This window comes from Diadema setosum, chromosome 19, assembly GCF_964275005.1.
Source record: "Diadema setosum chromosome 19, eeDiaSeto1, whole genome shotgun sequence".
Lineage (NCBI taxonomy): Eukaryota > Metazoa > Echinodermata > Echinoidea > Diadematoida > Diadematidae > Diadema > Diadema setosum.
Window position 1 is genome coordinate 20,757,773 of NC_092703.1, and position 24,832 is coordinate 20,782,604.

Here is a 24,832-nt window from a genome sequence, read left to right on the forward strand (position 1 = left end):
ATATCTATTAGAAAGTTCGGGATATTTTCAATTCTACATGTTATCTCGGATGAATATTACGGTTTACGGTTACAATAACAATAGTAGGCCAGGTCGTAATTTTTTTCATAATTACATTTCCGAAATAATCATTCTTTTTCCCAGTTTGTTAGGCTTTTTATTTGTTTTCAAAGTGACAAAATGCATCTGTATAGCATCCAAAGCTTGCCAGAGGTACCAGCTTATGAATTCATGTTGATACAAAGAACGAACCCTTGTAGACTAACGTTTGACCTGAATGGCCCGTCTACACTTGCCCCCCACCACCACCACCACTTTTGCGGTCAACTACTCCGAGTATACACATTTTATGCTGGTACCAGACTCTTACAGATCATCCCCTTTAAGGATTGAAATTGGCTAGGATTTTGCCCCCTTATCCTAGGGAAGGGAAGCCAGCAAAATTACCTCTATCACATGGAAAGGAAGCTGGCAAAGCAGCATGACGTGCGTGCAGTGCATGAGTGGGGAGATATGTCGTGCGATAAGAAGGCTAGCCTGACATGCTTTGCAGCAAACATGAACGGCATCCACACATTCGGGAGGATCTGATAGGGGCAAACACCAAGCAGCCCCATTCCTTCTTTGTCGGATTTTTCAGGGGTTTGAAAGTCACTCTGTTTGGGACTCTATTTCAGATTTGTTTTTGTCACTTAAGAGAGTGAGATTTATGTTTGTATATTGTGGAAAAAACGAATAAATATGAACTTGAACTTGAACTTGAACTTGGAATTGATTTGAAAACTACCCCTAATTTAAATAAGATACTGGAAGACCTTCTATTTCAATGATTTTGTTTTCTTTTTGTTTTCTTGCCTTTTTTGGGGGGGGGGGATTAGGGGATTTCTCCCGAATTGAGCCCCTAGAATAGACGCATGTTGTACAGATGGCCACCTAAGTTATATTGTTTCACATTAAACACATTAAAAAATTTGTATGATATCATGACCAAATACACCCACCAGGATTTAGTGAACAAAGATTGTTACTGTCACGTGGATGGGCTGGCAAGCACCATTTATTAGGATTACATGGATGATCATGCATATGACAGCACAGATGCTTGTCTCATGAATTTACAAGCATGCCGAAGTATTTATAGGGTTAGTACAAAATAAAATGACCTTTTCCTGCCTATATGCGCAAAGTGGAACGATGGACTGACTTATTCCAAGCGAATTAATGTGTCACATAGAATGTTTTGTCACACGATACCATCAGTCTATTGTACGCGTATCTCAAATCCAAATCAAATGGAACTTCTTATTATAGTATACTTTAATGTTTGTTTAACTGGTGCAATGTTTTTTGAAAGTAAGTTTGAACATTGAGCGGTATTTTCCTATAACGCAACGCCGACTTTGAATGAAGCACACACGCGGGAAAGCGTGCATTTTTCTCATAGTCATCTCATAGTTAATAACATTTTATGGTCATTTTCAGAATTATGATGTTAGCACCCCACCCCACCCGTTTACACATGGACTTGATATTTGCAACATCTTGTTATAGGTCGCATGTTTATTTTCATTATCGGCCGATATATCAGTCGTATCACATGGGCAGTTAGTGTAAGTTCTTAACACTTTGCATGTTTTACATTATTAACGTCAATACGAATGCTATAATGGGTGCGATAACGGAGTAGCGCGAGTTCATTATCGTATTATATCTAGTAATCATTGTTTCAGATACCAAGTCACTCTATATATCTCTCAAACTGATACACATTTCTTGGGGCAGAGTCTCTCTAGCAGAATGTTATACTGCTCCAAAACTATTATTATACATGCATCATTAAACAAGTTTCCTCCGCAGTTTAAATTTTAAACAACAGTCAAATAATCCAAATATTTTGAAGACATTCTATTCTTAGACCTCGTGTACTCATTGAACTTATGCTGTAACAATAACTGCCTGATAACTATACCTAGTATATGGATATTTTGATGTGAATGCTCACCCTGGCATTACACCTCAACGTGTTTGTATCCATGCAGTGAAAAAAAAAAAACCGCAATATGAATGAATCAGTATAGTTGTCACAAATGCTGTGTCACTGAAACAAACGAACTTCCCAAACAGAGACCCAACGCAGTCGTTCATACTACAATAGTAAGGAGGAAATATGGTTCATATTTACCATCCTAAAATATGATATATAGCCACGCGTATAGGTATTCTAATTTTGGTGAAATTTAGGTTTCCCGCCCAATTTCTTCAGATTTGTTAATTCGAATTCATGGATAAACGTTCAAGTTCAACGATTTTCGTCAACACTCTGTATACTCTCATGGTTCGTTTTCATTCTTACGCATTTAGATTTTCTTTCATATCATATTCATATCATTCCTTTTAGACTCGTTTTCAGTTTTAGAGAGAAACTCTATGCGAAGTTGTCATTCAGTTTCGCGCTTTAGTTGAATAGACGTTCAATTTCGTCACGAATACCAATTTCATTTTCATTGGCGCACATACACACATTCGCACTTTGGAGCTTTCGATTTCCATCAGTATGAACAAAGTCTATAACAGCATTATGATTTTCATTTTCAAACTTTCCGATTTTCACTGTTCGGAATATGATTTCATTTCTTTTCTTTTAATCCCAAAGCTTCATTTTCAAAGATTATTGCAATCATATTTTGTATCATTCTTGTCACTCTAATCTTTTCTCCTAGTTTTATCCCTAACTGTTTGTTTTTATCGATATAAAACTTACGGAATATTCATATTCATTTATTTTGTTTGTTTGTCTGTTTTAATATGTCCACATCCAATTTCACATTTTGGACACCACCCCTTTGGTATACAGCTTTTGGATCCTCCCCATATTCACATCACCTATACGTTGCCACAATCGACCCTGTTGAATACGCCTGTGTTTTCCGCGAGCATCGACAGTTAATCTTACTGGTTATCAAATGCTTCAGCCAGCCCAGTTTTGTATTCGAGAAATACTGTAAACGCAGAAACGTTCGCGGTACATTGATTTTCGTGTATATTACGCTACTTCTGGCTAGCGCGAATTCTAAAACCAGTGAAAATATCTTCACGAGTTTCTCTGCACATTTTAGATCTGTTGGCAATAACTGCGCAGCACGAATTCGAGTCAAGAACCCGCGAATACGTTTTTGATCCGCTCAGCGCGAAAAAAAAAAAATAATCGCGCGAAAATGTTGATGCTTACAGTGAAATACGGAGTATACAAAGTCATGTCAACGTTCTGCGCCTGCATAGTTGTGCATGAATGAAGGTATGGCGTTTTACAAGCTCTTGCATTCGATGACGGATTGTCAGCAGAGGAAAGAGATAATTATGTTATGTAAGGGAAAGATTCTTATTTCAAGGTAAATTAAGCTTACATAATCTATTTAAACAGATAAAAAGCTGAAAAGAACATAGTCATGCAGTAACGAAAAACGCTGCCCAAACGCTGCAAATATGTGTAGCAAGTAGTCACTTTTAGTTGATCAACTGGAAGTGTGCTATCCGTTGTTTCCCCCTTTGATAATATCGTCAAAAGTCACATCAAAATATCTTTGTAACCTGTTAAAAACGAACGTCAGATACTTACGTAGGATGTGATCTTGTAAACTTCCGTCAGACGAGCCCAAGTTACGTTTTGTGGTCTAAGCGCTTCGATTGAAGTGTTGATGTCTCCGGTTCGAGTCTGGTGTTGCCAGTTTACCGAGCTGATTTTCCCGCCAACTGACTCCCATGTGATAAATACAAACACACAACACACACACACACACACACACACACACACACACACACACAAATAAGCCTTATACATTGGGGAATACCCCGGGAAATACCAGCACATAATCATAATCATGTATGATAGGCTATACATTGTATTTTTCTTCTTCTTTTTCACCATCTGCAAATCACGTGATCTTTATCGTGTAACGGTAGAGCCAAAGATCATATTTCCTACGCCACGGAACTATAAGAGGAACTATTGGGGTCTAGGGCAACTACCCCCTGGGCAATTACCCCGGACCCTTCCCCTGGCCCTAATCCTAATCCTAATCCTGAACCTAATCCTAACCCAAACCCAAACTCCTAACGCTAAACCTAACCCTAACCCTAATCTTAACTCTAACCTTACCATTAACCAGTATTTAGCCGGGGGGTAATTGCCCTCTGGGTGTAATTGCCCGGATACGGAACTATTGTATAACCAGGGAGGTGCTCACCTCCCCGGTATGCTCTACGTATTAAAGATGATCAACTCAGTCGATAAGTGAAACGCTGCCGCTTGGAATTAATGTGGGAATTTGAAGGAGTGCGCCAACTAGCGGTCAGCGGATAAAGTTTCCAGGTGAAATGTACTTTCCCTTTCGTTTGGTTGTATGCTTGTGTGAGACCAAGACATGCTTAAAACAAGAAAGAAGGAATTTTCTGTAAAGAATCAGGAGTAAATCTAAGAATTGGTGCAGTGTCTGAAACTGCACAGAGCTCGACTTCAATCTCCTGTGATCAGTAAGTTAACAACAACAAAAAAAAAAAAAAAAACCCTTTTGACAAAGATCGTCTTGGCTAGCAACGTTTGTGATCAATCGACACCCTCGTTATAGTGTCCCACGCTGCATGTGCTCGACGCTTTATTGGCGATGGCTTATTGCTTTGCGGCTAAATACCGACATAATCTTTCACGATCGAAACAACAACAATAACACGGAAATAACCAGTACGTATTGGTCCCCCACCTTTTAATGAACGAATGGATTTACAGGAGCAATGAAGTAATTTGTTATTAATGTTGCCGAAAGTTCGTAGAAACGCAAAATACAATTCGGCATATATGATAGTCTCCATTTGTGTATATGAAAACAGAGATCATTGAAAATTAGATTAATGTCCAGATGGACATAAACACAAATTCTCAAAATTTGAGTTTTTATCAGCTTTGAATTTGTCAAAATCCGCAATACATTTACTCAACATGGTGATATTATTACTTGCCACGATCAAAATCAATGTTTTTGACCGCATACTGGCAGCGCCACTGCCTACAGCAGCTCAACTCTATAGCCGGAAAGATACCATGCTGTGCTGCTACTGTGGACATAATAGTGCTTGGTGAAGTGCTGTATAGTGTTTCTCACGTTAAGTCACGTAACACTGATGCACAATGTCAATTTCCATAATTATTATAATACGTCACGCTTGACAACTAGAGTTTTCAATCAAGATCACTCTCCATGTGCAGCAAGCATATAGTCTCGCATAATAAATGCTCACAGTGGCGTGTCTCCATATAGATTTTACAGGTCTGTAAATGCTCCGTATCTATATAGCGGAATGACAGTCGCGCTCCAAATCTCGATTCTTTTTCTTTTTTTTTTTCTAGTGGGTGGTGCAAGCGTTCACACGCTCAGAAATAGCGGTATAGCGATTGCGCTCCAAAGCTCGAGTTTTTTTTTTTTTTTTTTTCAAGCACAGGTGCATAAATAGCCCATTAGTTGTTGATCGAAAAATCGATAAATCTATTGTTGTGCCTCACAGTGGTGTGGTGCGCACGCTGTTGTGATGTGTGCTTTGAATGATGGGATATACAATCTGGAGTTTATTTTGGTCTAGCGTTCACACCGTCACCGCAATGTGAATCGCGTGTGAATCCCCTAGTGACTATATCTTAAAAAAAAGAAAATAGATGTATGACATGAAAAGAAATATTCTTACACAAGCTGAAACATTCAACAAAGTGGACTTTACAGGATTGTGACATTGTTGTGTAAACATTCTTTGACAATGATAATGATAACACTTATAGAAGACAAGGGCCATGTTTTGCAACAGAAAAAAAAAGTCAAGGTAGTCCACATGTGCTTTTATTTCTTTATCCGTGATATAATCAGACATGCAGATTTATCATATATGCATATGATTTCATATTACTGTCTAGTGCCTGAAAAAAAAAAACCGACTTGAACACAGGTTTTTTTTCCTTATATGCTTTTTTAATTTATTTTTTATTTATTTTTTACTTTTTTATGGTCTCATGAGTCATGGCATCATAAAGTGTTAAAGAGTCAACTCTGCTGTTTTACTAAGTCAAAGATAAGAATTATGGATTGACAAGGTCATCACGCCTTCCACAGTTTATGTGTATGGTTGCCACCATTATCAGTATTTGCTCAAAACACCAGAAACTTCAGAAGCATTGCATGCATAACTTTGATAATTCAAGTCTGATTTTGATGAAACTTCTACCTTTCCGTTCACCTTTCTATTGTAAGTGAATTGAAACATGGTGACACTCCTCACATTCAAAAGAAAGTCTCTGCATTCTCGTCGGCCCACTCCACAAACATCTGTGCATCGGCAATCACCACCCTCATCAGCGTGTACACATCTTCCATGGCGCTATGGGGGTCCTTTGGAGCAGAACCCAGCTTGCGCAGGTAGATATCGCGTAACTTGCACGATATGTACCTGTGAGGGACGTAGGGATTGCCGTTCAGCTGGATGTCTGCAGGGCGTCCTCCGTGACGGATCGTACTGAAGTGCCTGAATGCCGGTACAGTATCCACGCTCAACACGTCGGGGTCCAGGTGGAGTGACAGGCCCTGCAGTTCGGTGCGGATCACGAGGAAGTCAAACTTGTCGCCGTAGTGGGCCACCAAGCACACAGGTTTCTCCTGCCTGCCTAGGAGGGCATTCACTGCATCCACGGCGTGCTTCTCGAACACCATCTTCTTGCTCCTGCGCAAATCTTTGTTGTGCAGTCCAGTCAACTTGCTGACACACGATTCGATCTCCTTGTCGGGATCGAAGCAGAGACTCAAGGTGTCCACGATCCTTGGCAACCTGAGGCTCTGTGGCTGAACTCGTTCACCGGTTCCGGTGTGGACCACGCCGGCGTGAGCCGACAGCAGCGCTTCACGATGTACGACAGCAATGCTTAACTCGGTTATCTTCGGTTCGGCCAGCCCCGTAGTCTCAAGGTCCAGGAAGGCGAAACTTTTGATCTTTTCTTTCATCACACTGTCTACGTCCGCCATTCTGCAAGGAACGACACAACATAGAGGACAAATTTGCAATGAGTTCTTGATATACATGTATTACCAAACTTTTGAGACAATATTATCTCATTCTTAACCTTTTACGTGCACAATCTCTTGCCAAGCCTTTTCATCACTATTGAGTGATCCACCGGACAGTTAGCAAGGCCCCTTCCATTGTAGCAATGTGCCTCAGTCCAACAGGAAAGTGACAACATAGGGACTAGGAGAATTTGGTAATTTCTGTGGTTTTCATTGATATTTAGTCTCCAGACATCCTTTGCCAATAGGAGAAAAAAAAAAACACTTCAGGATGAGTGCCTATCAGTGAACAGAAGAACAGTCATCGGCTGAAGTGAGAGTGACCCGTGGTAAAATAAAAATAAAATCAGCTCAACACAGCTCAACAAAGCACAGATAAGGTTAATCAGCCTTTTGACAATTACCCAAAAGGAAGCCACAGTGTGGCCAGAGAAGGGCCAACTACAAAGTTGGTCCCAACAACTCAGACTGGACACATCAGGAAACGAGAACTTGGCAGTATCTTTTCATGTACAAAGCCTGAATTTTTGACAGATAGTTGAGCTGTACATGGAGACCCATTTACCGTCATCAGTATTCCACCTGCGATGATGGTTGATGTTACTAGGTGATGCATATACACGTCTGCAGATCCAGACATACTGGCGGTGTAGTGCTCCGTTTTACAAATGCCTTGCTTTACATTGATGATAATTTTCCTGTACAGCCTGTACACAACATGTCTACACAAGCTTGTCTAGGTTCTGGTCTTATCCCATAGCATTATATCATACTGATATTCAGGAATGGTGATATAACTTTGCCCAAGCGCAAACACCTAATGCACACGCTGCACGCGCCCACCATCTTTCTCCCACGACGTTACAATTTGCAACGCGAGTTCAATCCCCACGAGGTCGTCAGCCCAGTCAAGTCATGCTCATGCTGACAGACCTCCTGTTTTGTTTTGTTTGTTTGTTTTTTAATCAAAATAAATGTACCGCTTTCTATGTATAGAACCATAAATATATCATAAAATGCTGCAGCATTATGAGATTTTATTTTTGTTTCGTTCCTTTGTAATTAAGTTTTGTTTTGCTTAATTCTTTTGCAATGTAATTATATTTTGTTTTGCCTTGAGAAGCAGAATAAATGCAAGCAAACAAACAAAACATTGAAACAGCCAACTAGCTTTCATAACATCCACAATTTTTACTACCTTGTTATTGCGACGTCCATTGTGTACAAGGGCAGATTGGCATGAACACAAACTTGCCTTGATGTCGTCCTCCCCACCCCCAAAATGAACTGACACTTCATTATGCCTTATTGACTAAACTATTATTATGATACCCAGGTCCCGATACGGTAAGGGGTGCTGTAGGAAGAGAAAATGACATGTACAGTCACGATGGATGTTGGACAGTTGGTGGATGAAAGTGTCTTCTCTCAAGTCTAGACTAAATCATATGCCAATTTTCAATGATCATGTAATAATCACAAAAATGATTATCAACCAGCGGTATAAACGTGAGCATATCATGGAGTGGGAAGGTTGGTCCAGCTCGAGTATATTGGAGAATCCTCGTAATGAATTTGTGTAGAACTTTATTACTGATCTCTATGAAAGTACACGCACAGCCGAACTTCCAAAGAATATATCGACTGGAGTCGACCGTTACCGACAATATCAAGCGTATTCGTTGCGCACATTGGCACTCTTCTTGTTTTACAAAAATGATATCCCAATGATGGTCTAGTCAATCGGGCCACCCATGTTTCCCCATGCCAACGGGTCTTTAACTGGGCGAGTCATCAACACATTGGCCCGAATTAACGAAGGTGGTTAAGTGAGGAACTGGGGAGCTTGATGGGACTGCATAGAGCTGAGAGATATTGACCAGAACTATAAACATTCCGTCCAGAGCCAACTCTGGTTGCAACTCTGACCGATAAGGAATATGGGAGTTGCAATGAGTCATCCAAACGGTTCCGCCGTCTTTATCTGCACACTGATGTACACTCTCCTTATCTGCCACTATTTCTTTCGGTATAACGATGAAAAATAAAACATACATAGTATCCATGTATATTTCATTTACAATTTGTACACCTGTACATGCATTTGGCTTTCCATTCAAACTAGCATCACTATAGATCAGCCACTTGTCTGATCACGAGTGTCATTGGTCGGTGGTGCGGCCTCATGGATCAAGAGTAGTGTTGACACTGCACTGACCGTTCCCACTCTTCCTTTTACATGGGATAACATATTAGCCTATGACTTGTTTACACACGCAAGGGCGCCGGAAGCGGGGGGGGGGGGGGGGGGGCAGGGGCAGGGGTGGCACTTGCCCCCCAAACAAAATGTTGGGGGGCATAACGAGTTTTTGCCCCCCCCCCCCCTCCCAAAGTGCCCCCTGTAACAAATAATTAATCACTGATTTTAAGACCAAAATGAACAATAAAGGCATATTTCTTGTCTAAATGTTGTAATTTCATAACTGAAAATGCAAAAATTTTCGTCCCTAACGGGGCGAAAATTATAATACACTAACAACATACATTATTGTATCTATAATACACTACTGAATAGTAACTTATGAGTAAATTGAGTGTATAGATGGTAGCCTCGTATCCTCGAGTGTGCCCGCTGAAACATACCTTTAGTAAACCTTACACATTTCATTTTCTTCTTTGCTTTCTAGCAGTATAAGAATATTTTTTATTGTTCGAACGATGCGATCACATTTAAGCTTTTAATGAGTACATTTCAGATAAATTGCAAAGTAAAAGTGGCTCGCTCGTTCTGCCCGTACTTATAGTAAAATGAAGTTTTCATAAGTTATTATCATAGTCCTTCGCAGTGATTTCTTTTACTATGTTTAATTCCTCAGAAATTTAATTTAAAATGCTCTATAAAAGCGACCTTTATACTCTGTTTTTACAAAAAGTCCCTACCGTGGGAGGGGGTATCCCCCTCCCACACCCTCCCCCGCTCGGTCGCTTCGCTCCCTCGACGAGGATCTCACACCATCACATAATATACCCCCGTATGTTAAGATCATAGTCCTTCCAACTGATTTTTTTCAATATGTTAATTCCCTAGAAATTTGCTTTTGAATGTTCTATAAACGCGACTTTTCGACTCTGTTTTTACAAAAAGTCCCTACCGTGGGAGGGGGTATCCCCCCTCCCACACCCTCGCCGAGGATATCGCACTATCACATTATTAATGTACTCCCCGTATGTTATGATCATAGTCCTTCCAACTGATTTTTTCAATATGTTAATTCCCTAGATATTTGCTTTAAATTCTCTATAAACGCGACTTTTATACTCTGTTCTTACAAAAAGTCCCTACCGTGGGAGGGGGTGTCCCCCCTCCCACACCCTCCCCCCCCCCCCCCGCTCGGTCGCTTCGCTCCCTCGCCGAGGATCTCACGCCATCACATTATTATGTACTCCTGTATGTAATGATCATAATCCTTCGCACTGATTATTTTTCACTATGTTAATTCCCTAGATATTTGCTTTAAATTCTCTATAAACGCGACTTTTATACTCTGTTCTTACAAAAAGTCCCTACCGTGGGAGGGGGTGTCCCCCCTCCCACACCCTCCCCCCCCCCCCCCCCGCTCGGTCGCTTCGCTCCCTCGCCGAGGATATCGCACTATCACATTATTAATGTACTCCCCGTATGTTATGATCATAGTCCTTCCAACTGATTTTTTCAATATGTTAATTCCCTAGATATTTGCTTTAAATTCTCTATAAACGCGACTTTTATACTCTGTTCTTACAAAAAGTCCCTACCGTGGGAGGGGGTGTCCCCCCTCCCACACCCTCCCCCCCCGCTCGGTCGCTTCGCTCCCTCGCCGAGGATCTCACGCCATCACATTATTATGTACTCCTGTATGTAATGATCATAATCCTTCGCACTGATTATTTTTCACTATGTTTAATTCCTTAGAAATTTGCTTTTAAATGGTCTATAAACGCGACTTTTGTACCCTGTTTTTACAAAAACTCCCTACAGTGGAGGGGGGGGTATCCCCCTTTCCACCCCCCCCCCCCTCGCTTCGCTCCCGCGCCGAGGATCTCACATCGTCACATAAAAGATAATGTGCCCCGTTGAGATTTTGCCCCCCAAAACCAGAAGTGTTCCGGCGCGCTTGTACACACGCACCAGCAGCACTTAACAGCACTTGATCTAAATAACATCAGCTTAAGTTGCAAAGAAAAAGTCTTGCATAATAGAAACTGCTAAATCACCACAGAAATAATATGATAATGACACAAACACTAGTATCTGTAAGAATAACGTAATATGCTCCAGGAGTCCTGCACATCATCTTTTGACAAACTGGTACATGTACTACATGTACTTATAGTGAAACCCTGGTATTCCCTGGTATTCCATAACTTTACTGCTGTTGTTCTAACTTAATCTCTTTTATACGGGAGGAACCATGCTATTCAGCTATACAAAACAATTATGCAAGTTACCAGAATAATTTCGGATAGTTGAACGGAGGCTGACGTACGATTTCTTACCTGTAAGAGGGGGAAAATATCACCTGTCGCGATGGATGCTGGTATAAACATGTGCGTGGAGCTCAAAACCACATCCAGCTGATGGGTGATATGCAAAGTAGAGGTTCTATATTTACGTGATAGAGTAAGCACTCACCATTCAGTGCGCGCGCGCACGAAAGAGGTCGACTACCAGAAACCTGAACCCGGAAGTGCAGCTTCGAAGATGGGGTTGGGTTGGAAAAATCATTCTAATCTTTAAGGAAAATCAACATTTGTCCATATGCCTCCGGATTTTATAAGAGAGATACATTCTCAACACAGTATACGTGTTTTGATGAAAAAAGGACTTGCTCTAATGTGTCAATAATATGTGCCTTAACATGAAGCCAAAATTGCCAAACAGGCATTCATGAATTCATACTACAAAGATTGCAGAAAGGTACAGTGTATACTCTTTGGTATGGGAGTACTGATTTCACATAATACATGTCACTTAGAAACATCAGACACACATACAACACACACTCCCATACACACCCACAGCAAACACACACACCCCAACAAACACACACATACGCACACACACGTACACACCAAACCACATTTTTCTTCAAATTCCAACACGCACAAACAACACACACACAAACACTTTTTCGTTTTTCAATTTCAACACGCACACACCCACACACACGCACACACACAATGCGTATGTGTGTGTTTGTTGTGGGTGTGTGTGGGAGTGTGTGTTGTGTGTGTTGTATGTGTGACTGATGTTTCTAAGTGACATGTGAAATCTGTACTCCCATACCAAAGAGTATACACTGTATACCTTTCTGCAATCTTTCTTATGTAGTATGAATGCATGAATGCCTGTTTGGCAATTTTGGCTTCATGTGAATGCACATATTTGACACATTAGAGCAAGTCCTTTTTTCATCAAAACACGTATACTGTGTTGAGAATGTATCTCTCTTATAAAATCCGGAGGCATATGGACAAATATTGATTTTCCTTAAAATTAGAATGATTTTTCCAACCCAACCTCAACTTCGAAGCTGTACTTTACGTGTACATGATTACTATAGGCACTTCCGGGTTCAGGCTTCTGGGAGTCGACCTCTTTGCTAATGGCGGCGGGTCGTTCAATATTGGCCCCGCTTCTATATGCGAGCGCACGCTCTATTACATAGAACCTCTTTGGTGATATGTCATTTTTCTCGGAATTGTGGGAGAAGTTTGGTTATCTCCACTCCAATTTCAGGGGTGGATGAGTCAAACTGGTGAGAGTTAGTTTTCCTAAATGAATCAGAGCATTTATCCCGAAACTCAAAAAGAAAAATGCAATAAAAATTAGGGGTATTTTTTTTTTTTTTTTTTGGGGGGGGGGGGGGCGTATCGCATCTATAGTATAATTCAACTACGTATATAATATACACTCACAAATATGGACTGGCGTATAAAAAGGAAAAAAAAAAAAGCTCTACAGACAGTTCTACGCAGGAAACAAAAATGGCATCTTGCCTCGCCCCCACGTAGTCATAACGGTTTTACAGTTCGTTATTCCGAAGATTCGTTATTCCGAAGGTTCGCTATTCCGAAAGTTCGTTATTCCGAAGATTCGTTATTCCGAAGGTTCGTTAATCCGAAAATGTGAAAAGGTTTGTTATTCCTATAAGGTTCATTAATCCGAAAATGAAATAAGGTTCGTTATCACGAAGGTTCGTAAATCTGAAATTGACACAAAGCTCGTTATTCCGAAGGTTTGTTACGGACCGTATTTCTCGGATCAACGAACCTTCGGAATAACGAACCATATTTCAATTTCGGATAAACGAGCCTTCGGAGTAGCGAATCCTATTTCATTTTCAGATTAACGAACCTTCGGAATAACGCCACAAATGTTCGGATTAACGAACCCTTTTTCATTTTCGGATGAACGAACCTTCGGAATAGCGAACCTTCGGAATAACGAACAGCACCCGTCATAACAGTCTCCAGTAACAAATTTCACACGCTTCGACAGTGAGACAGGCATGCAGGCCCCTGCGTAACTTAGCCTTTTGTCAAGGCCCTCTCGCTGTATGTTGAAGAGAGCCCAGGCGAGCGCGAACCTTTGGAACAATGAACGTTCATCGCATATCGTCCATTTCTGTATTGTCGTCATTGTTTCACACGCCGTGAAGACCACTCTGGGTCTGAAGCTGATGCACACTTTTTTGAGTAACGTCTCGATCTCTTATAGAATTTTCTGTACTGCACCAAAGCTATAGAACCAGTTTCCTCGTATAAATCTGAAATCTTCATCAGTAAATGAATTCAAACGCAGTTTAAAGACGTTATTGTTGTGAGGCCACATGTAGGCCAACGCACTGAAGTTCACACACTGTCGTGTGCTTGCCTGGAATAGTTTGTTCTGATTTTGACTCCGAATGAATGACAGCTCAAAGCTGTTCAAATTCAGTGGAAGAAAGTGTTATAATAGAGCAACTGATGTGATATCACGCTGTGTCAAACAAACTTCTCAAACGCGGAGACCCATAAATGCATAGTCCTTCATACAAAAATTGAAAAATCGAAGCTATATAGGTAGTAAGCACTACACGACACTACCTGTCCTCGCAGTTCTCCAAGATGAACGATTTCTGGCTCATGTGCGTGCACTTGCCACGTGAAGAAAAGAGGTATTTCAATTTTTCAACAATGCGATATCCCAGTCACAAGCGTGCACTAGAAACACCCTTGTAAATTTAAATAACTAAAATAATTATTTCGGCAATAGAGACGCAAAATGATCCTTGTATAGTCGGGCTTTGTTGGGTCGACCGAAATTGTGTCATCCGCCGCCGCCCCCCCCCCTCCCCCGACTTAATAACATCGCTAAAATAGTAACGTTATAGTACATCAAAACGAACTTCAGATTATATACTTACGTATAGAATTGGATCTTGTAAACCTCCCGTGACGAGCCAAGATTTTGCGTTTTATAGTCTCGGCTGAGATGAGATGTTGAAAGCTCTGTGCTGTGGTGTCACAGTGCCTCCTACGTTTTCCCGCCAGCGTACAGGAACGTGGCATGTGATCAAAAAAAAAAAATCATAGAAAATGTGCTTATGCATGTTTTGAATTACTCGCACATAGTTCTACCAGTAATCATAATGTGTAATGATATGATATCACATTCTGCCACCCACTAGAAGAGAGGGGGGGGGGGGGGGCATCACTAGCGATTCTCACATCATTATGTTGTTTCATCAGTAACAAAGAATAACACTGAAAATCTTCGATCTTTATTTGGTAGTGTTACTCTTTTTTTCCTCTGTTTGTGTGTGTGTGTGTGTGCTCTCCACATAGAGATGTATACATGCAAGAGTTTCACTTGGTAGTGAAAGTATCCCGAGTAGGAAGGAAAGCTGAAATAATAGATGCTCTCTGGCGCGACGCATTCACCGGTTCCGGTGTGAACCACGCCAGCGTGAGCCGACAGCAGCGCTTCACGATGCACATCTTCGGTTCGGCCAGCCCCGTAGTCTCAACGTGACTGTTTACATAGAAAAGCGGAAGGGGAAAGTGAGTCTTGTCATTTGCGGCCGCCATAAAGGACTTTATTACATTGATGGAAAATTAAAAATGGTTGAATTGGGGGAAAAAGTATACTATTCATACTTATTGCCTGTGTTGACGGTAGGCCTACAGAGGGTGACATTAGAATTCAGTAACATTTTGATGTAGGAAAGATATTGACGTACTTTCTCTGATCACGTGATTTATTTGGGGTATCAACTTGTTCTACGCTTTCGGTGTTGCCATCAGCTTTATAGATAGGCCTACAGCAATGACATGGATACGGGCAAAACTTTCCAAGGTCGTGATTGTCGCTATCAATATCCACTCGAGCAAGAATTACATTTTCGCCACAGTGTTTTAGAACAATGTGGAACGGATTGAGAACGCAGAGGGAGAATAGAATATTCAGAAACGCGTTAATGATACACAATCCGCATTTTTCATCATCGCGAATGGATAAGCCCGAGTAAAATAAGCTAGAATACGGCCCTCAAATATTGATGCATGTGTATGCATTTTTTTGCCCACCCAAGTTACCTCCTGCCGCTGGAAAAAACAAACAAACAAACAAACAAAATGCGACATCCTACCATCAGTGATACTGATGGCGGCGCATCATCAGTGGACGCAGCAATGTCGGTGTCTGTATGGCAAGTGTGAATGCGGTTTTTATGGAACCGCTTTTTATGGAACCGCTTTTTATATACCAATTCGCGTGGGATGTGTCAAAAGTGCTATACATAATAACGAGTGGAATATGTGGGGGGGGGGGGGGGGGCTATGTCCGGACGCCAACAAGTACAGAAGATCTAAATATTAACAACGAAGATGGAGGCTTAAAAAACAAGAACAAGGACAACAACAACAACAACAAGAATAAAAATAACAGCATCAGCAACCACCCGAAGTCACACCTCCAGGAATACGTTCTTCTGACCGCCATTATTAATCGGATTTGCAATTTGAAAGAAACAAAAAAAAAAAAAAAAGGTTGTAGTGCATTTATGGCCGTGTATTTCCTGCAAGAATCATGGTGCCGCCGATGAACGGTCTTCTCCGAGAAGGCCGTTCATCGGCGGCGGCGTGGTTTCGCCGCAGCAAGTAGCCTACCGGTAATCTGCAAAGGCGCCTTTAAGACAAAGGACTGAAAATTCAAAGGGATTTTTTTTTTTTCAGGACTATACAATATCTCTTCAACGCGTGTCAGGCCTACAACTCCACCAACGGCGATTTTGATATTTGATTTACTTGCATAGTCGACACGTTTCTTTGAAAATTGAAAAAGAATATAATTGTTACGGTTGTTTGTTTCATGTCTTCTTTGTTGTTGATGTCAATTGTTTTCCTGTAGAGGTTGGTCTGATAAAACTTCACATTTTGAGACATTTTTTTTTCCATATCATAATAAGTCAAAACATTATATTCAATATGCAGCAGATAGCACGATGTACAGCTTACAGAATTAAATGCTCGGTCATCATACTGTTGAAGGGGGACACCCCCTCCCACACCCGCTCGGTCGCTTTGCTCCTTGGGGTGACGTTGACGCGCCACAAAGTCTCACGCCTAGATATGCTCTTCGACCCTGGCATCTCTGTGAACTGGCAATCAACACGTCTTTGTAGTGAAGTTAAAATAAAAGCTTCTTAGGCGCATGTGTGTGTGTGTTTATGTGTGTTGATGTGATTCTAGCGATTGCCATGGAAACAGAATGCCATCATCAGTGACGACCATTTTATATTTTGTTGGTAAGATATTTGATTAAAAATGTACAAGTTCGTATCTCTCATCTTTCTATGTCTATTTTCTAATTTCTGTCTTTGATGCATGAAATCCAGATATGAGAGGTTACTCCGGAAAGCTCGTCTTGCAGATCTGTCGGACATCGCCGCCCACCGCTGCATCTACGAGACGGGCAATGACATCCACGGTCGACCCATCATCGTCTTTGTGGCGAGAAACTTCCCGGCACATTCCATTGATCTCAACAAGGTTTGTGCTCTCTCGTCAGTGTTCCTTGATGAATTCTAAACCATTTACAAATCATACATGAAAGGGAGATACATAGTAGATGAATTATTATATGTATACATGAAATCTCTCTCTCTCTCTCTCTCTCTCTCTCTCTCTCTATATATATATATATATATATATATATCTTTCTCTTTACAAGAGAGGTCGCTTGTGTTTGTCCGTCTGTTTGTTTGTTTGTTTATATGTATAGGTCTGTATGTGTTGTACACCTTTTATATTATGTCTAGCTAATTGCTTTTTGATGTTATTTAGTCTTTTTGTCCACGAGGAGACTGCAAAATACAAGCTTAGCTTTTTAGCATGTCTCCTCCATTTCCTGCAACTTTAGTTTCAATTCAATTTTCATTGTTTACTTTGCTTTTGTGATGCGTAGTATTGTCAACTTTACGTATTTTTCTTTGTTACTACATTGCATTGATCTTGTGTTATTTTGTGTATGAAAATGTTGTTGGAAATGAAATAAATGAAATGAAAATGAAATCTTTGAAAATAAGCAAACACACACGTACACACGCACACATACATACACACACATCCATACGTACAGAAACTCCATCTCTTTCGCTTTGAGGCCGTAATATGTTTGAAGTGTTCATTTGTAGTACATGTATACTGTAGCATGACTTAAAGAAGATAGATACTGCTATTAGAAATTGTTGTTCTGTTTTCCTGTGCATATCAATGTAAATGTCAGTTGTCACAACTAAATGGTTATTTGCCAATGTAAGTCATCGCTACTGAATTGTTGGGTTTTTTTTTAACCCACCGGAGGTGTGGGGAGATTTAGGGATCGCCTGCGGCGTCTGTCCGTCCGTCCGTCCGTCGTCCGTCCGTAGCGCTACAAAAACCTGAATAACCTGAATAGTGGTTATACACAGTTTACCAAACATGAAGGTTACCTCAAGGTAAAAGGTCACAGGCAGAGGTCAATGAACTTTAGGGCCCAATGTTAAGTTTTTAGGGCGCATTTCGATTATGGCTCATAACTTTTGATCCCCATGTCCGTTTCTGACCAAATTTGGATGGAAGATGTCTCTTGGGGAGTTGAAGGTCATCACTAGGTCAAAGGTCACAGACAGGGTTCAACGAACTTTTAGGGCCCAATGTTAATTTTGTAGGGTGTGTTTCGATTATGGCTCATAACTTTTGATGTATATGTCCGTTTGTGACCAAACTTGGATGGTAGATGTCCCTTGGAGAGTTGAAGTTCATCACAAGGTCAAAGGTCACAGACAGGGGTCAAAGAACTTTTAGGGCCCAATGTTATGTTTTTAGGGCGCGTTTCGATTATGGTTCATAACTCTGATTCCCATGTCCGTTTGTGACCAAACTTAGATGGTAGATGTCCCTTGGGGAGTTGAAGTTCATCACAAGGTCAAAGGTCACAGACAGGGGTCAACGAACTTTTAGGGCCGAATGTTCAGTTCTTATGGCGTGTTTCAATTATGGCTCATAACTTTTGATTCCTATGTCCGTTTGTGACCAAACTTAGATGGTAGATGTCCCTTGGGGAGTTGAAGATCATCACAAGGTCAAAGGTCACAGACAGGGGTCAACAAACTTTTAGGGCCCAATGTTAAGTTTTTACGGCATGTTTTGATTGTGGCTCCTAACTTTTGATCCCTTTGTCCGTTTGTGATGAAATTTGGATGGTAGATGTCCCTTGGGGAGTTGAAGGTCACCACGAGGTCAAAGTTCATAGGCGGGTCAATGAACTTCCCGAAATTAGAAAAACATTAATTTCTTCTAAGCGAATGGGCGAGACACAATTTGGCACTTGCCTTGTCTTGCCCAGGAAATTAGACTTTGTGTACGTGACCAGTTCAGATGTATGTTGATTGGCATGTTTGTTTCATCCCATCATGATTGGCAATAAATGTCATCTCAGGACTTTTCTGTCTGCCATCTGCACTTTAACTTTCTCACAGACCCAGACTTTGGCAACATTTTTAGAAATCATTATTATTACTATTATCATCGTTATAGTGCCAAGTGATGGAAGTTTACGTGAGACTTCTTCACAGCAATCAATTTCATAGTTTCGTGGCAAGATTATCATGCATGCTAGCAACCCCTACTACTGTATACGCCGAATATTTCGTGAGGTTTTTATTTTCGCGAATTTCGCAAGTCGGGTGCTATTCGCGAAATTAAAGACGCGCGAAAATATTGACTCTGATCCCGATGTGAACTTGACGTACGCATGTACTCTTCTCCGTTAAGTACAGGACTCTACGATCGTGAATTTAACCACTCTCGAGATCGTCGGGAATTCTCAATTTGTGAAAATTTAGACTCGCGAAATATATGGCGTATACAGTATTACTCACGGACCTAAATTTAGGTAGTCATGAGTATTTATTGACAAGGAAGTGATACATAAGTTGTGCCAAGTTGCTCCAGGTTGGAAATGTAATAAGTCAATCAGTCATCAATTCGTCATCTCATTAAATAGGTGTTGCTCTACGTCATCCATCTTCTGGACTCGGTGGTCAACCAGGACTACGTGGTCGTGTACTTCCACACGCTGAGCACTGCCGACAACCAGCCAGAGCTGAACTGGCTGAAGGAGGTCTACCACATGGTGGACAACCGGTATCGCAAGAACCTGAAGGCCATGTATATTGTCCACCCAACCTTCTGGTCCAGGGTGAGTCTATTAAGTCCCCTGGATTTTAACCAATTCATTTTAAGAAGAATGAAGCTCAAATATATGTATGAATTGAGGGAATGCAGCAATGTTGATAGAACACATCAGCAAAGTTTTAGGAAAATTGGACGATCAGTTCAAAAATTATGAATTTTTAAAGTTTTATACTGGATGAGAAGTGACTACAACAGTTTGTGAAGTTGCAATTGGAAAATGATAGAAAGAGGATTCAATTTTCTGTTTCCTGGAGAATAATGTTTTCATTTCCTGGCATAGTGACAGTGCACTTGACTTAATACCTCTTTCAGGAAGCAGGGAAAATAGTCAGTAACAATTCAAGGGATGTGTACTTTTCATATTAAAAAAAAAACTAATAATTTTGTGGAATTCAATTGGACCACTGAAAAAAAAATATTCATACTTCTCTCTCGTCATTCATAAGAACATACATCTGGGGGGCATTTCATGAAGCGTTTTGTCCGACAAAGTTGTTGAACAAATTTGCTCTTAGCCAATCAGATGCAAGGATTTCAGTAGCTTTTAACAGTTTGTCAGAAAAATATCCGACCAAAACGCTTCATGAAATGCCCCCTGGTTTCTGCTGAAGTTTCAATCAGCAATCATCCATTGTTTCTTAGAGTCTTCATGTTAGCCTGCTCTGTATTAGCTTAGTGGTTTATTTTTGGTCCTCCTACCACCTTGTTCTTCTCCCATACAAGCTTGTCACGTGGTACTTCACAACCTTCACCGCCTCAAGCATCAAAGGCAAGGTCCATTCCCTGGGTGCTGTCCACTCCCTGTACTCTACCATCCACCCCGACCAGCTTGACATCCCACCATTCGTCATTGAACATGACATGAAGGTCAGTGGAAGGGTCAAATGTCAAAAAAGGATTTAATGATAATAATAATGATGATGATGATGATGATGTTGATGATGATGATGAGGATAATAATAATAATAATAATTTACAGCATTGTACACCCATGTTGGAGTAATATCAAATACACTCGGGCAGTAGGTCGTATATTTGTTAATTTGTGTTGAATTTTGCATTTTATTTATGTTTGCTTCTGACAAATAGAATAATTGAGATTTCATCAAAATCAGAAGAAAGTTATTGAATTTTACTGATCAGATTTTTCACATTTTATTTTTCTTTTTTTTCATCCAAAATTGTGTGAGGTTTTTTAATAATCAGCCAGTTGAGATACTAGAACAAGGTCTTGTCACCCCAGGGAGAATGAATGTGTTAAAAGTTCTTAAAAAGAGACAGACCTTCATGCCTGCCACACCGTGTGATTTCGGCAGATGCAATCTGATCTTGTCGAATATTCTCTCCATCCCACCAACAGGTGAACAACCTAAACTACCAGAACTCGTTTGGAGATGTGGATGGCAGTGGGAGCCTCTGATGCTCTCATGTGGGAGACGACCACTGTGTGAAAGCTAGAACTGTAATCTAGAACAATCTAGCAGAACAGAGATTGACTCTGTACTGGAAGATACCAACAGAGAAATTGGGGAGTTGCCACATTGTATGGCGGAAAGAAAAGAGATACTATCGTTGCATATATAGAGAAAATATATTTAGATTCCAACTATTGTTCTTGGGACAAAATAGAGAAAAGAAAGCATTCCTTACCCATTCCTTGAGAACCATTCCTGCTGGCGACTGGAAAGAAATGAGCTGATTGCAGATTTTTGTGTGTTCCTCATCTCAAGTCGTGTCTTTGCCATGGACAACAGCGGTATTTTTGGTTGTTGTCCTAACCATCATATACATCGTATATTGCTTGTACGGAGTATCTAAGATCGTCCAAGAGAAATGTCAATAAACAACATTTCAAGTTTGACGGCCATGTGAGGACAGATGGTAGCCAAGGACACACTTCTGGGTCTGTTCAGCTTTGCCAGATGTTCATCTTGAGGTTGATGTATTGAATGACATAGCGGGAGGATCGTGTCAGCATACCCGTACCATATCCCAGGAATCGAATGCATTCCAAGCTATATAACCTACCTTGCTTCTACCAATTTGTAGAGCCCAGCACAAGGAGAAAATTTGTCACTGTGAGTGAAAATGGCACCGTTATCTGATGCCAGCTTTAAGTGTCATTGTATCTCAGAGGACCTGTGACCCGACAGCAGGAGCAGAGTCGTCAAGTACTTCTATCTCTGTTTCCTTGCTGCAATAGGAAGCTTTAGATCTGTAAGAGGGAAAAAGAAAAAAACCTGTTCCATGCAAGACCACTTATCAAAATTGATCTTGTGTTTGAGTTTTCATAACAGTGCATGAACCATTTCAGCATCTGCTCATTCCTATGACACAGAGAGCTACTTGATGCTGTTATGACGAACGACATATGGAGGCACTATTTTGCTTCTTATGGGCTGCATCTTTGCGAACTCTAAAGCTACATTGTAACATGATGCAGGGAGACAGGAGATCAGTCAACGCAACCGTTGTCTTAACGTCTGTGTCGCAAATCAAAAGCTCCCTATTATGGAGTATTGAGCTGACATCAGGTCCTTATCTCATTCCTATATACCAGCTCATATTCAATTGGTGGTAGTTTTCTTGTTTAGGTTTAGACTACATATTAATATATTTTATCTTCGGTATACCACTGTATAGAAAAGTGAATACTGTTTATGAAATGGTTAACCATATTCATTCCAAGTCATATCTTGCTGGAGCATTCCCCATAAGAAAACCTTAGACAGTAATGAAATTGCTGCTGTTTTTTGGTTGTTTTTTGTTTGATTTTGCAACAGAGTTGAACATAGATTGTGTTTGTAAAACATGGTTTCACCCTTCTCTTTGAATGGATGGCATGTATGGAGTACACTGGCCTGATATATAGTCCTCACAAAAGAGGCAATATGTGCATTGTCAGCCTGTATTTGTAAATCATCGTACTTGTTGCATTAACCTGCTCTGCCTCAGACTGGCAGCTCCTTTGGCAAAATCATCACAGCATTCATGTTTTGGTACCACCACAAACAAAAAAAAAACTTTTAAACTTTTATAGAGGAAATCCTAACATGATATTTCCTGCTCTGTGTAGTGACAGGAATCTAAGACATCTCTGATGTGGTGACTGTACATATACAGGACTATTAAAAAGGATGTTTATTCATGTGGTCTAAATAGAGTTCTGTGAAAATTAAGTCCTCGGGAATAGCAGTTTTCTTTTGTTGCATCAGAATTTTTTTATAGCCGAACAGTAAAGTATATAAAGATATATAAATGATCACTTTGGGACCTGAATTTTCACTTGTTTGTAATGAGAATTTTGTTATAACCATGTTTGTTATAATGGCAATAAACTGTAGCAAAACAAATATCTTCATGTTTTCATCTTTGGACTAGCACCACATCGCACTACTATGTGTGAAAATTTCCATACTGTAAACCATGCCTGAGGCATCTTGAAGATGCCTGAGACATTTAAACCAAACAAATATATACAATTAGGGTTGTTCCCAGGAACATGGGGCCTTGAGGCCAAGCCTTTGGGTGGTGTTTGTGTTTAGTCTAATGTAATATGTGTTGTTCTGATGCAAAGTGCCACATTCAAATGAAATTTTATGGAAATGAGGAGGGTTCAGGTTTTTGGCTGTGGTAGTTTCGAAATAGCCAACACATTGTTATTACCCGTGTAGTAGACACTTTCTTCAGAATTTCTGCTTTTCCGTCTCCATTTTTCCATTTTTTCTCTTCATCCTGCTCTCCCTAAACAATGTCTTTCTTCCTTTGTTGTATCTCACAATAAAAAGAAAATTGTCAAACATGTGCATTTTTTTTTTTAAATTCGTTGTGGCACCAATGTAATTTTTTTGCCAGGACCCTGGTATAAAGTATGTGCCTGTGCTTAGTTGTTGTTGTATTGTGTTTCATGTCATTACAGTGGGGGCTTATTTCGCAAACTCTGCCACATGACAATGATGTATGTTTATGTGGTGGATTTGTTGCAAATATCATGGGGCACAAAATAATGCCAAACATTGAAGAGCCAAATATTATTTTACTATTCGCATGTAGCCATACAGAAGTACATGTTATTCTTGAAAATGAGAGGTATAACCGTTTTTCTGTGTTATGTGGTAGTGTAATATTTAATTTCGTAGTGTATTGTTTGATTCTGCCCTGTGACATAGTCTCAGTCAGCCATAGTACTTACATGTTTATATATTAATATATTTGTTGTATCGTTCTATTACAAATTGAGAACTTCTACCTGTATTTGATGAGATTGTCTTTGAATGGAGACTTGCGTTCCTATTTATCATGATTTGTGCTGCAGTGTACAGTCAATTTATGCAAAGTGCATTTTGTAATAATTGCCAGTTTTCAGTCAGATATATTGCTTCTGTTCATGCATGTACAATGTTTCCTGTATCATCAAGTGGCTATGCTTCTGTAGCAACTGAATTTTTGAAATCATAGCGGTAATTACAGTATACACCATATAACTAGTATATTATAATAAATAGGGACTTCCCAACAACTTGTCGAGTGGTTAAGTTCAAAATTGTGGAGTACAGTCCCGAATGGAGAACTGTATACATGCACGTCACATTCATGTCGGAATGAGAGTTAAATGATATTTTTGTGTTTTTAAATTTTCGAAAAGCACCCGACTCATGAATTTCACAAAAATAAAAACCTAAAGAAATATTCTGCATAAACAATATATGAAAATTTTGTGTAGCGATTGGCTAGCTTGTGTTGTCATTCATGCATCGGCGCCAAAAGAGAGGTCAAGGTGTATGGCAGGCAGTTGCATGAATTGGCCGTGGAGATTTCTAGAATGAGTTTCCCCTTTGTAAAAGTATCAGTACATTTTTATTTAGTAGCCAGTTCACAAGCAAGTCTATCCAGTCATATGGCCTTCAGCATCACGTCAGTCTTATCCACAACTTGATACTGAACTGTTGGTGGACCAAGTGATTGCTTGAAAA

At 40.3% G+C, this 24,832-nt stretch overlaps 2 protein-coding genes across 4 annotated transcripts in view; one reads left to right on the top strand and one right to left on the bottom strand.

The window, feature by feature from the left end:
* The window catches only part of LOC140242238 (protein GDAP2 homolog), a 67,395-nt gene extending 45,345 nt beyond the window's left edge, over positions 1-22,050 (top strand). Inside the window, exons 9-12 of the mRNA XM_072321984.1 lie at positions 17,018-17,171; positions 19,669-19,863; positions 20,583-20,726; positions 21,220-22,050. Of these exons, the coding sequence (XP_072178085.1) occupies positions 17,018-17,171; positions 19,669-19,863; positions 20,583-20,726; positions 21,220-21,279 (553 nt within the window). The 3' untranslated portion in view covers positions 21,280-22,050. The remainder of the gene's footprint in view (positions 1-17,017; positions 17,172-19,668; positions 19,864-20,582; positions 20,727-21,219) is intronic.
* LOC140242237 (three prime repair exonuclease 2-like) lies at positions 6,010-14,667 on the bottom strand. 3 transcript variants are annotated; one of them, XM_072321981.1, is made up of 2 exons: positions 14,546-14,667; positions 6,010-7,056 (listed from the first exon to the last, which is right to left on the bottom strand). In XM_072321981.1, the coding sequence occupies exon 2, from the start codon at positions 7,053-7,055 to the stop codon at positions 6,321-6,323; it is 735 nt and encodes a 244-aa protein (XP_072178082.1). In that variant the 5' UTR covers position 7,056; positions 14,546-14,667; the 3' UTR covers positions 6,010-6,320. The 3 variants fall into 3 exon arrangements, with proteins under 3 accessions (XP_072178082.1, XP_072178084.1, XP_072178083.1); XM_072321983.1 differs by lacking the exon at positions 14,546-14,667 and adding an exon at positions 11,634-11,712; XM_072321982.1 differs by lacking the exon at positions 14,546-14,667 and adding an exon at positions 7,663-7,751.
* Positions 22,051-24,832: the final 2,782 nt, after the last annotated feature.